The following is a 12,835-nucleotide window of genomic DNA, read 5'->3' on the forward strand; positions in this document are numbered from 1 at the left end:
CCGCTCTGACGTCATCCGCTAAGTGACGCACGCGCGCGCTCCCCCCCCGTGTCTTCTTGTTTTCTGGCCGCAGGCCGCGCCCGCCCACCTCCACCTCCCCCCGCCCCCCCGCAGTGTCCCTCGCTCTCGCTTTCTCTTTCTCTCGCTCGCTCCGGCCAATCGGCTTCTCGGGTGCGCTCGCGCTCCCTCCTACCCGGCCGCGATTGGCGGCGGCGGCGGCCGGAGTGGGCGGGGCGCCGCGTGGTGTCGCGTCTCCTCGGGTTGCCGGCTCAGAAGGGCCGGGAGAGGCATCCCGGTCGGTCGGTGGCTGAGGGGGGTCGCTGTACGCGCGGCCATGTCGACCCTTTTCTACCTTCTCTCCACGCTGGCCGGCTATCTCCTCACCTCGGCTCTGCTGTTGAAATTCCCCGGCTTGCTTCACCGGCGCAAACGCCACCGGTTCCGGTGCCGGCACATCTCCCACCGCGGAGGTGAGAGCAACGCCTGCGCGGAGCGTCTTTTTGGGGGGTGGGTGGGGGGCATCATCCTTCATTTTGGGGTGTCCTTTCTCTCTCCCATTCATCCCCTGCAGAGGATTTGGGCATCTTGAATTTCCAAGCTTCAATTCTGTGTTTTTTTTAAAGAAATAAAAATCCAATTGGATGATTTAGCCTCCTAAGAGTCCCTGTAAATGAATGGGCGGCCATGTCAATTCTCCAAATAAATATATAAAAATAACAATAACAATTATTATTATTATTATTATTATTTTCATTAAACATGAAACTCAGTCAACTAAACATTTTAAAATGTGTCAAATACCATTGACTGGTGCTAATGGTTGATACGACGTCCTAGGTATCAACCAAGTATTTTCTTAAAATATATTATTACTACTACTACTATTATTATTTTCATTATCATTTTATTATTATTGTTGTCCATTGTACAGCCTGCCAGATCCAGATCTTTAGACTGGATTTGGCTTTTCTTTTTTAAATCCACCTATCGAGTCCCTTCCAAGAACCTCTGGCTGTTATTAGGATGATTAAATAGTAGGCTATTTTTTTAATTAAAAAAAAATATGCTTGGTCCATTGAAAGAAATACATGTTTTTGAGCGTATTTTATCTATTTTATTTACCCTTTGCATTTCAATAGTTTTTAAATAGGATTGGGATCATTTATTTAAAAAAAATGCAGTTGGATGAGGATTTGGATGGTTTGTCAATAGCGTTTGGGTTGTATTTAGATCATTTTTAAAGGGCCGAATTCAGATAGTTTCGCAATAGTAGCTGGAATGCATGCTTCTGTAAACCAGATGATTAACAATCTGCTTTTTTGCAGGGGGAGGGAGGCATGGGATTTCATAGTATTTATCATTTTCTCTACAGACCCTCCCACCAGAGCAAAATGATCCTTTCTGGGGACAATGAGACGGGCAGCATATACATTTGACAAATAACGAATCTTTTCTTAAAACAGGATGGGGTTTTTGTTTTAGAAAAGGCTGGCTTCGGCAGACCATAATAATCCGATATTCAGTGCCTATTGGGGAAGTGAGTCGAGCCGGCAGGATGTGAGCTTTCAGCCTGTGAAAAGACATCATTTGTGCAAAGGAGCGAAGCCAGGAGAATATAAATCAGGAGGGCTTTGATGTTTAGGAAATACGGTCATTAAGGGAGACATGCTGTTGGGCAAAAAATAAAATAAGGCAGAAGATCTGCAATCTGGGGAACAATCTTATGTTTGTTTATCCCATTTATATGCCGCCCGTCTCATTGTCTCAAGTCCCTCATTGATTCTGTGATTTCTATCTTTTTTTGAGGAAGAGTAGAATTTGGACAAGAAGAGATCTTTTCTATCTGGTGGGAGACTATAATAAATATTATGAGATCCTGTGCCTGCCTGCCTCCCCCCCCTCAAAAAAATCTGATTTCTAGTTATTATTAATAGCATGGATACACAGCATGTACCTCTGAATGGGCAATATGCAGGCAACAATATATTGACTTGAGATAAGTATATTGAACAGTATTTTGAATCTTTAGATAAGCGATAGTAGCTTGCACAGCCTAGTGAGATGCATGCTTGGGATAAAACTGGGTGTTGATTGTATCTGTGGCCAAAATGTGCCACAACTATTCAGGGTTGCCTTTATTATTAGCAGAGGATGCCACATATACAATAGGGCTACAAATCACGCTGATAATTGCCTTCTCTGGCTTACTACAAGTGCTGGTTGAGAGCTTTGATTGACTGGAGGCACGAGAGGCAATGGCAATCAAAGTCTACAGGCTCTTTTTTTGTATGACCTTGGTATATGGAAGATTGGGAGTTGCTGTGAAGGGAGGGGGACTCACCACCCTCCAATCCTTCCGCGCCGCTTTGAAGATCTGGCTGTCCCGGCTGGCCTGGGGTTAAGATTCCAACCCCACCCGAATTGTGTGACTGTTGTGCTCTCTTTTAATATGTTGTATTGTTTCCATATTGGAATACTGTTTGTCTTCCCCCCCCCCTCCCTTTTGAATTGTGAGCCGCCCTGAGTCCCCCCAGGGAAAAGGGCGGCATACAAATAAAGGAAATGAAAAAATGACTACATGGGGGAAATTAAATTAAATAGGGAGGGTGGGAGAAAGGAGAGCAGAAGGAGGGAGGAAAACAGGTAGGGAGGAAGGAGTGACAGGGAGGGAGAAAAGGAAGGAGAGAAGAGAGGAGGAAGGGAGAGAAGGAAAGTAGGGAGGGAGAAAGTAAAGAAAGGAAAGGAAAGAAAACGGAGGGATGGAAGGAAGAAGAGCAGAAGAGAAAGGAAGGAAAATGAAGGGAGGGAGGAAAGAGAAAGGAGCGAGGGAAAGGAAGGACAGGAGGAAAACGAAAGGAGGGACGGAATGCAGGAGAGGAAGGGAGAGAAGAAGGAAAACGGAAAGGAGGAGGAAAGGGAAAGGAAAGAAGACAGGAGGAAGGAAAACAGGAAGGGAGGGAGAGATGGAAGGAAGAGAAGAAAGCAGCAGAAGGAGGAAGGGAGGGAGAGGAAGGAAAATGGAGGTAGGTAGGTAGGAAGGAAAGACAGGAGGATGGAAAAGGGGAGGAAGGAAAGAAAAGATACTCTGTGTTTGGGAAACTAAGCCAAAAAGGAAAGATCTACTATATCTGAATGTAGGCGAATCTGATCCTGTACTTTTGATAAATCCACACAGAGAAGTGGGGGTAGAGGTTTAAATGCAAATGAAATAAAAGTGTGAATTGATACCACCTCGCTTGTTGAAAGTGGATACTGCTATGTTTCCAGTGAAAGATAATCATGGAAGAACCACAGTTTGGGGGTGAAATTTTTGCAAAATTCTGAATGAAAACGACATGAGACGTGGGAGATAGATAGATAGATAGATAGATAGATAGATAGATAGATAGATAGATAGATAGATAGATAGATAGATAGATAGATAGATAGATATAGATGAATGATAGATAGATGATTGATAGATAGATAGATAGATAGAGATAGATGATTGATAGATAGATAGATATAGAGATAGATAGATGATAGATAGATATAGATAGATGATTGATAGAGAGATAGAGAGAGTTAGAGAGAGATGATAGATAGATAGATAGAGAGATAGATAGATAGAGAGAGAGATAGATATAGATGATAGATAGATAGATGATAGGTAGGTAGGTAGGTAGGTAGATAGATACATAGATAGATAGATACATAGATAGATAGATACATAGATAGATAGATAGATAGATAGATAGATAGATAGATAGATAGATAGATAGATAGATAGATAGATAGATAGATAGATAGGTAGATAGATATCTCTTCGAAGCATCCCAAACAGATGGGTGCCTGTAAGATGAGAAAATACGAGAAAAAGCGACCGAGAGATATGAAGGGGAAACAATGACTGGGATGTATCTGTAAAAAAAATAATAAAGATGGTTTCGTTTTATTTTCATTCTGTTTATCATTGATCGGTAGGTTTATCTCTAGTTTGGCCCCTGAAGAGAATATAGCATGGCCGGTGGGCCTGCCTGAGTGGGAAAATATTATCCTGGAGATGGACTGAATCTAAAGAGAGAAAGAGTCTTTGGGGGGAGAATAGAATTTGCGGAGGAAAAGCAAAAGGAATGTTCTTTTATTTCTGTAGAACGGATGACTAAAAATGTGTGTGTTTTTGGTGCACCTGCACCTGCTGAGATTCGACAGAAGGCTTGGTGCCCCTGATGGAGGGTCCTTTATCCATCTGCTCTCCTTTAAAGGACCCCCAAAGCTTTTGTGTTCCCTGCAGGGGAAAGGAAAAAAAATGTGCCTAGCCCTTCCCTCCCTCCGAAGCTCTTAAGGCTCCGCTCATTGTTGAATGGCTTGTCAAATCCTCCCATTTGTCTGAGAGGAGAATAACTAAAATCACTCCCTACGTCTTTGCCTTTCAAATCTCCAGGTTGCTTGCTATAGGTTAGCTAGCTGGGGGAAGGAAGTGGGGGGGAGAGGGGGATGAGTGGGGAGGAGAGGAAAACCAGAATAAAGGAGGATTTTGTGTGTTGATTTTCCAGAGGGCAGAGAAAATGACTTAAAGGTTAGTCTCCCTTTCAGAGAGGTAGGATGCTAAAAAAGCAGGTGTGATTTCGGCAAAGCATCTCTCTCTCTCTCTCTCTCTCTCTCTCTCTCTCTCTCTCTCTCTCTCTCTCTCTCTCTCTCTCTCTCTCCCTCCCTCCCTCCCTCCCTCCCTCCCTCCCTCCCTCCCTCCCTCCCTCTCTCATATCTCTATCTATCTATTTACAGTATCATCTTTCTCCCCCCATTCATATGTATCTTCTGTCTATCGTCTCTCTCTCTCTCCCCGTTCATCCATCTATCTATCTATCTATCTATCTATCTATCTATCTATCTATCTATCTATCTATCTATCTATCTATCTATCTCTATCTATCAATCATATCTATCTATCTATCTATCTATCTATCTATCTATCTATCTATCTATCTATCTATCTACAGTATCATCTCTCTCCCCCCATTCATATGTATCTTTGTCTGTCTGTCTGTCTGTATCACCTCTCTCTCTCTCCATTCATATCCATCTATCTATATCTATCTATCTCTCGCTATACATCTATATACGCTATCTATATATCTCAATCTACAGCATCATCTCTCTCTCTTTCTCTCTCTCTCTCTCTCTCCCTCCCTCTCTCATATCTCTATCTATCTACAGTATCATCTCTCTCCCCCTATTCATATGTATCTTCTGTCTGTCTCTCTCTCCCCATTCATATCTTTATCTATCATCTATCTATCTATCTATCTATCTATCTATCTATCTATCTATCTATCTATCTATCTATCTATCTATCTACAGTATCATCTCTCTCTCCCCATTCATATGTATCTTTTGTCTGTCTGTCTGTCTGTATCACCTCTCTCTCTCTCTCTCTCTCTCCATTCATATCCATCTATATCTATCTATCTCGCTATACATCTATATATGCTATCTATATATCTCAATCTACAGCATCATCTCTCTCTCTCTTTCTTTCACTCTCTCTCTCTCTCTCCTTTCATATCTCTAGCTATCAATCTATCTATCTACAGTATCATCTCTCTCCCCCTATTCATATGTATCTTTTGTCTGTCTCTCTCTCCCCATTCATATATCTATCTATCTATCTATCTATCTATCTATCTATCTATCTATCTATCTATCTATCTATCTATCTACAGTATCATCTCTCTTTCCCCATTCATATGTATCTTTTGTCTGTCTGTCTGTCTGTCTATCACCTCTCTCCCCATTCATATCCATCCATCCATCCATCCATCCATCCATCCATCCATCCATCCATCCATCTATCTATCTATCTATCTATCTATCTATCTATCTATCTATCACTATACATCTATATACGCTATCTATCATCTCAATCTACAGCATCACCTCTCTCTCTCTCTTTCTCTCTCTCTCCTTGAAATGAAATTTTAACCTTGAAGTCTGTCCTATTCTAGGTCTTTGCCTCCCCCACCCCCTCAAAGGGGTGGGGATTACTGCCTTCCTCTTCGTATCCGGAAGTCCCCCTCCCTAAGCAAGCAGCAACCTGAGATGTTAATGAGTAGGTAGAGCAATTTGCTGCACGTACCGTATGCCAATCTGCCAATGTAAGTGACATATTGCTGTCATTTTACAGCAGGTAATTACGGTGTGACTCATCTGTTTTATGGCATAGAAACTTAGCTGTGTCCTTCCCGTGGTCCCTACAAGCAGCTCTACTTCCTGAAATTCTTCTTTTCTCCCCCTTCTCCCCCCTTCCCACTGGTAGCTCTTGCTGTTTTGCCTGATTATCTCGGAGCCTTTCGGCTTTCCCATCCCCTGTCCCGGTACAGAGACCTGTTCCAGGATGTTTTTAACTGGAGTGGTTGGTTGGTTGGTTGGTTGGTTGGTTTTTTTAAAAAATCTCCCTTTAAAGTTGTCTTCCTTGTTTTGCATCTTCTCCATCTCTTTTTCTCCCTCTTTCCACACTCTCAAACTTGTCAATCAAGCTGTTTGCCTTTGGGAGAGCCACTGGCAGCCAGTTATTGAAAAAGATTGCAACCTCACTTTAGTCCAGTTTTGCAAAATGAGGGTGCTTTTATTCATGTATTGTTTGTTCTCTCTTTTTTCTTCATTCCTTCTTCCCTCCCTCACTTTCTCTCTCTTTTCTTCTTCCCTCCCTCCCCCTCTCTTTCTTTCTTTCTTTCTTTCCTTCTTTCTTCCTTCCTTCTGCCCTCTCTCATTCTCTCTCTCTTTTCTTCTTTCCTGCCTCCCCCTCTCTTTCCTCCTTTCTTTCTTTCTTTCTTTCTTTCTTTCTTTCTTTCTTTCTTTCTTTCTTTCTTTCTTTCTTTCTTTCTTTCTTTCTTTCTTCCTTCCTTCCTTCCTTCCTTCCTTCCTTCCCTCCTTCCTTCCCTCCTTCCTTCCTTCCTGTCTATCTATCTTTATCTTAGTTATCACCTTTCTTCCTTCTTTCCTTCTTCCCTCCCTCACTTTCTCTCTTATTTCTTCTTCCCTTCCTCCCCCTCTCTTTTTCTTCCTTCCTTCCTTCCTTCTTTCCTCCCTCGCTTTCTCTCTTTTCTTCTTCCCTCCCCCTCACTTTCTTTCCTTATTTCTTTATTCCTTCCTTCTAATTCCTGTCTATCTATCTTTATCTTAGTTATCATCTTTACTTCTTTCTTTCTCCTTCCTTCCTTCCTCTCTCCCTCTGTCTCCCTCTCTCATGTGCCCTTCCTTCCTTCCTTCCTTCCTTCCTTCCTTCCTTCCTTCCTTCCTTCCTTCCTCCTCCCTGGAATTAAGGGGAAATTTCTTAATAGGGAAAAGAATTAATCAGTGGAACAATTTGCCTCCAGGAGTTGTGAGTGCTTCATCACTGGAGGTTTTTAAGAAGAGATTGGAGAAATGGCGTAGGGTTTTCCTGTCTGAGCACAGGGTTGGACTAGAAGACCTCCAAGGTCCCGTCCAACTCTGTTATTCTATCCAGTTAAGGCAATTGGCTCGTATTTATGACGGTCGCAGTGTCCCAGGGTCACGTGACCGCCTTCTGTGACCTCCTGACGATCAACGTCAATGGGGGAAGCCAGATTCTCTTTAACTGACTGAACAATTGCAGTGATTTGTTTCACAACTGTGGCAAGAAAGGTGGTAAAATGGGACAAAGCTCACTTAGGAAGTGTCTTGTTTAGCCACAGAATCTTTGGGCTCCTTTATGGTCGTAAATCGAGGACTCCCTGTAATCTCTTCGAATGCAGATTGCAAGGTTTCACCCCCCCCTTCCTTCTTTTTCCTTACTTAAAGAGAGGTCTTTAATTCCCTTGAAAGGCATTTCTGACATTTTGGGAAGAGAATCAAAGGTTTTCTGTCCACCAGAAAGAGGCGACGAACCCCATAAATAAAACCATAAATAAAACCGGCTTTCAAGCGACCTTTGGTAACTCATTGGGATTAGTTTCAGGGACGGGAGATTGCCCATCCTTCCTAGGCCTCAAAGGAGCTTCCGTTTGCTATGGCCTCAGCGGAGTCAACAAAATAGCACAACTTCGGCCTCGGTTGTTTGAAGAAGAAGAACAAGATGGCCTTTGGGGTCAAGCAAACAGAGGGAGGGAACCAGAACTGGGGGGTTTGAGCAGAAAAGAAAGAGTTTAAGGCTGGGCATGAGGAAGAAGGTCCTGATTTTACAAGCCCTCAGCCGGCGGAACAGCCCACCACATGAAATACTCGGTTCTCCATCAATGGAAGTCTTTAAAAACAGAGATTGGTGATCAAAAAGCTTCCTCATTTTGTTAAGTTGTCTAGAACAACAATAAAGCAGTCTTTAAAAAAATAAGCCTAATAATTTGAACCTTCTACAGGCATTTATAGTTACTGACTTGCCTCCTTGCAGCAAACAGCCAATTTCTGATTCAGCACAGCCCGATTAGCACATCAGCTGATTGTTGGCCTCCCAACCACCAGCTGTTTCAGGCTGCAGGAATTGCCAGAGCCCATGGCAGCCTCCGCAAGCCCTGTTTTCTTCTTTCTTTCTTTCTTTCTTTTTTTCTTTCTTTCTTTCTTTCTTTCTTTCTTTCTTTCTTTCTCCCTCTCTTTCTCTTTTCTTCCTTCCTTCTTCCCCTCCCTCTTTCTTTCTTTCTTTCTTTCTTTCTTTCTGCCTTTCTGCCTTTCTTTCTTTCTGCCTATCTTTATCTTAGCTATCTTTCTTCCTTTCTTTTTCCTTCCTTCCCTCCCTTCCTCTTTCTCTCTCTTTTCTTCTCTCCCTCCCTCTCTCATGTGCTCTTTCTTCCTTCCTTTCTTTCTCCTTTCTTCCTTCCCTCCCTTCCTCTCTCTCTCTTTTCTTCTCTCCCTCCCTCTCTCATGCGCTCTTCCTTCCTTTCTTTCTCCTTTCTTCCTTCTCTCCCTCCCTCTCTCATGCGCTCTTCCTTCATTCCTTTCTTTCTCCTTTCTTCCTTCCCTCCCTTCCTCTCTTTCTCTCTCTTCTTCTCTCCCTTCCTCTCTCATGCGCCCTTCCTTCCTTCCATCCATCCTACCTTCCTTCCCTCCCTTTCTCTTTCTCTCTCTTTATCCATCCATCCATCCATCCATCCATCCATCCATCCATCCATCCATCCATCCATCCATCTATCTATCTATCTATCTATCTATCTATCTATCTATCTATGAAAGCCTTGTGAAAAGAAGGACTAGGGGTGACATGATAGCAGTGTTCCAATATATTCCCAGGAGGCGAAGTGCAAGTTTTTTTGTATTATTCCAAGTCTCACACTTTGCTCTGTTAAGCGGATATTTTAGCCGGATTTTGCCTCTCTGGTTATGAATCTTGGAGGCTGCTCTTTAAAAGCATGGCTCCCTCTTCTAAAACTACAGCATACAACGTTCCTTTCCCACCCACCCCCTTTCTTCCCAACGGCACCCCTTCTAGTAAACCTCCTAACACTAGAAGTAAAATGTTGTTGTCCCTTTTTTTGGTCCCCTAATGTATTTTCCAGTTTTTATTAATTGCTCGGCTGGGTAATTGCATCCATCCGTACAGCAGTGTGTTAAGATCAGGCCTCTTTCCCCAAAGATTTCTAATCTATTAGGCTGGTAAACAACTCCTTTAAACAAAGAGAAAAGGGGGCCAGACGCAGAATTGCACAGTCTGCGGCCTTTGCCAGAGCCATTCTGCTCCTTTCTTCAGGAATAGCCCATTTGCACAGCGTACTCAAGAGCTTCCCAAGGCCTGTGAGGTTTTCTGAATACACACACACACACACACTCACACACACACACACACACACACACACAGGATTTGAGGTCCCCCACGGGAAGTGGTGACCTTGAACGGATATCAGATGTTATTTATTGTTTGTCTAACATGTACAAGGTAACAAGTATAAGTATGAACATAAACATGAACAAAGCAAGTAAATAGGATAGGATAGGATAAGATAGAATAGAATAGAATAATATAGAATAGAATATAGAATATATTGGGATGGGATAGAATAGTATAGAATATAGAATGGAATAGAATATAGTAGAATAGAATAGAATAGAATATAGTAGAATAGAATATAGAATATAGTAGAATAGAATATAGAATGGAATAGAATATAGAATATATTAGGATGGAATAGAATAGAATAGAATATAGAATGGAATAGAATATAGGAGGATAGAATAGAATATAGGAGGATAGAATAGAATATAGAATATAGTAGAATAGAATAGAATGGAATAGAATATAGAATGGAATAGAATATAGAATGGAATAGAATATAGTAGAATAGAATAGAATAGAATATAGTAGAATAGAATATAGAATATAGTAGAATAGAATATAGAATGGAATAGAATATAGAATATATTAGGATGGGATAGAATAGAATATAGAATGGAATAGAATATAGGAGGATAGAATAGAATATAGGAGGATAGAATAGAATATAGAATATAGTAGAATAGAATAGAATGGAATAGAATATAGAATGGAATAGAATATAGAATGGAATAGAATATAGAATGGAATAGAATATAGTAGAATAGAATAGAATAGAATATAGTAGAATAGAATATAGAATATAGTAGAATAGAATATAGAATGGAATAGAATATAGAATATATTAGGATGGGATAGAATAGAATAGAATATAGAATGGAATAGAATATAGGAGGATAGAATAGAATATAGGAGGATAGAATAGAATATAGAATATAGTAGAATAGAATAGAATGGAATAGAATATAGAATGGAATAGAATATAGAATGGAATAGAATATAGAATGGAATAGAATATAGAATGGAATAGAATATAGAATATATTAGGATGGAATGGAATAGAATAGAATATAGAATATATTAGGATGGGATGGAATGGAATAGAATAGAATAGGGTATAGAATGGAATAGAATATAGAATATAATAGAATATAATATAGAATGGAGTAGAATATAGTAGGATAGGATAGAATAAGATAGAATAGAATAGAGACTAGAACAGTGTTTTTCAACCTTTTTTGTGCAAAGGCACACTTTTTTCATGAAAAAAATCACGAGGCACACCACCATTAGAAAATGTTAAAAAAATTTAACTCTGTGCCTATATTGACTATATATAAAGTAATTTTCCCATGGCACACCTTACACTATGTCACGGCACACTAGTGTGCCACGGCACAGTGGTTGAAAAACACTGGACTAGAATATAGAATGAAATAAAATATAGAATATAGTAGGATAGAATGGAATGGAATATCTTTTCTCTAGACTAGCCATCCCCAGTTCCTGCAACCATTCTTCACATGTTTTAGTCTGTAAACCAGTGTTTCTCAACGTTGGCAACTTGAAGAAGTCTGGACATCTTCAAGTTGCCAACGTTGAGAAACACTGCTCTAAACCTTTAATCTTCCTACTTGCACATTTTTTCACATTCTTAACATTTTGTAATGTGCCCAAAACTGGATGCAACATTCCAGGTGTGGTTTTACTAAGCTTTTATAAAGTGGTATTAATACTTCATATGATTTTGGTTCTATGCTTCCGTTTATACAGCCAAGGATTGTGTTCACTTTTTTGGCTGCCGCCGCGCACTGCTGCCTCATATTTATTTCATATTTCATATTTATTAGTGAGTCGGCAGACCACAGTACAAAATTAAGCAGTTCTGTTTGGGAGGCCGCATTAGAGACCGCAATTGTACAAGTTTCTTGCGTGGTTCATCCTCCCCAGCCTCCAGAGGCTTTCTTGAATACTGGGGAGGGTGAAAAACGGCCCGAAAGGGACAACTGAAAGTTCGAGAACGATCCGTTTCCAGCTTCCGTGCGGCCGGGAAAGGCTGTTTCCCCCCTCTGCAGGCTTCAGGAAAGCCTCCAGAGCTTGGGGCGGGCTTGTGCGTGCATGTGCAGGTGGGCGGGAAGGATTGAATTGGTGTGAGGCGTGGTAGCGCACAAAAACAAGTTTTGCCATAACTGTCATAGAGTATTTCTCCATGATATCTGTCTGTTGGACTGCCTTCAGCGCCGCCACTGCTGCTGATTGAATGCAGCCATCAGATGTTCCCTGGTGCGCAGCATTCAATTCAGCTTTCTATAGCTTGCATCACCTCGGTTCTCGGTTTACAAGCCTCAGGTAGAATCCACTCATCTATTATTTGTACGGGCCGGAAATCCTTGACTTACGACCACAGTTTAGTCATTTTTTTTTTTAGTCATTTATTTGACATTTATAGGCCGCCCTTTTCCCTGAGGGGACTCAGGGCAGCTTACAATTAATAGGAAGGGAGTGCAAGACAAAACACAAGAAAAAAAAATGTGAATAAAAAAATAAACCAGTAAAACACAACATTCATTCAGCATTCGGGTGGGGTGAGGTTAGGGTCTTATCCCCAGGCCTGACGGGATAGCCAGATCTTGAGGGCTGTGCGGAAGGTTTGGACGGTGGTGAGGGTGCGAATCTCCACGGGGAGATCGTTCCAAAGCGTCGGAGCTGCAACTGAGAAGGCTCTCCTCCGCGTAGTCGCCAATCGGCACTGACTGGCAGATGGAACTCGGAGGAGGCCTACTCTATGCGATCTGATGGGACGAAGGGAGGTAATTGGCAGAAGGCGGTCTCTCAAATAGTCAGATCCACTACCATGGAGGGCTTTATGAATGGTGAGTAGCACCTTGAAGCGCACCCGGAGATCAACAGGTAGCCAGCGCAGCTCACGGAGGATCGGTGTTATGTGGGCGAACCGTGGTGCGCCCACGATCACTCGCGCGGTCGCATTCTGGACTAGCTGAAGTCGCCGGATGCTCTTCAAGGGCAGCCCCATGTAGAGCACATTGCAGTATTCCAGCCTGGAGATCACAAGGGCTC

At 41.9% G+C, this 12,835-nt stretch overlaps 1 protein-coding gene across 1 annotated transcript in view; it reads left to right on the plus strand.

Annotated features, from left to right (window-relative positions):
* Positions 1-283: 283 nt before the first annotated feature.
* GDPD1 (glycerophosphodiester phosphodiesterase domain containing 1) overlaps positions 284-12,835 on the plus strand; it is a 61,929-nt gene continuing 49,377 nt past the window's right edge. The window contains exon 1 of the mRNA XM_087717086.1: positions 284-470. Coding sequence (XP_087573212.1) covers positions 335-470 — 136 coding nt within the window. The 5' untranslated portion in view covers positions 284-334. The remainder of the gene's footprint in view (positions 471-12,835) is intronic.

This window comes from Thamnophis sirtalis, unplaced genomic scaffold (genome assembly GCF_051295495.1).
Source record: "Thamnophis sirtalis isolate CommonGarterSnake01/CBP01778 unplaced genomic scaffold, rThaSir2_p1.2 scaffold_6, whole genome shotgun sequence".
NCBI lineage: Eukaryota > Metazoa > Chordata > Lepidosauria > Squamata > Natricidae > Thamnophis > Thamnophis sirtalis.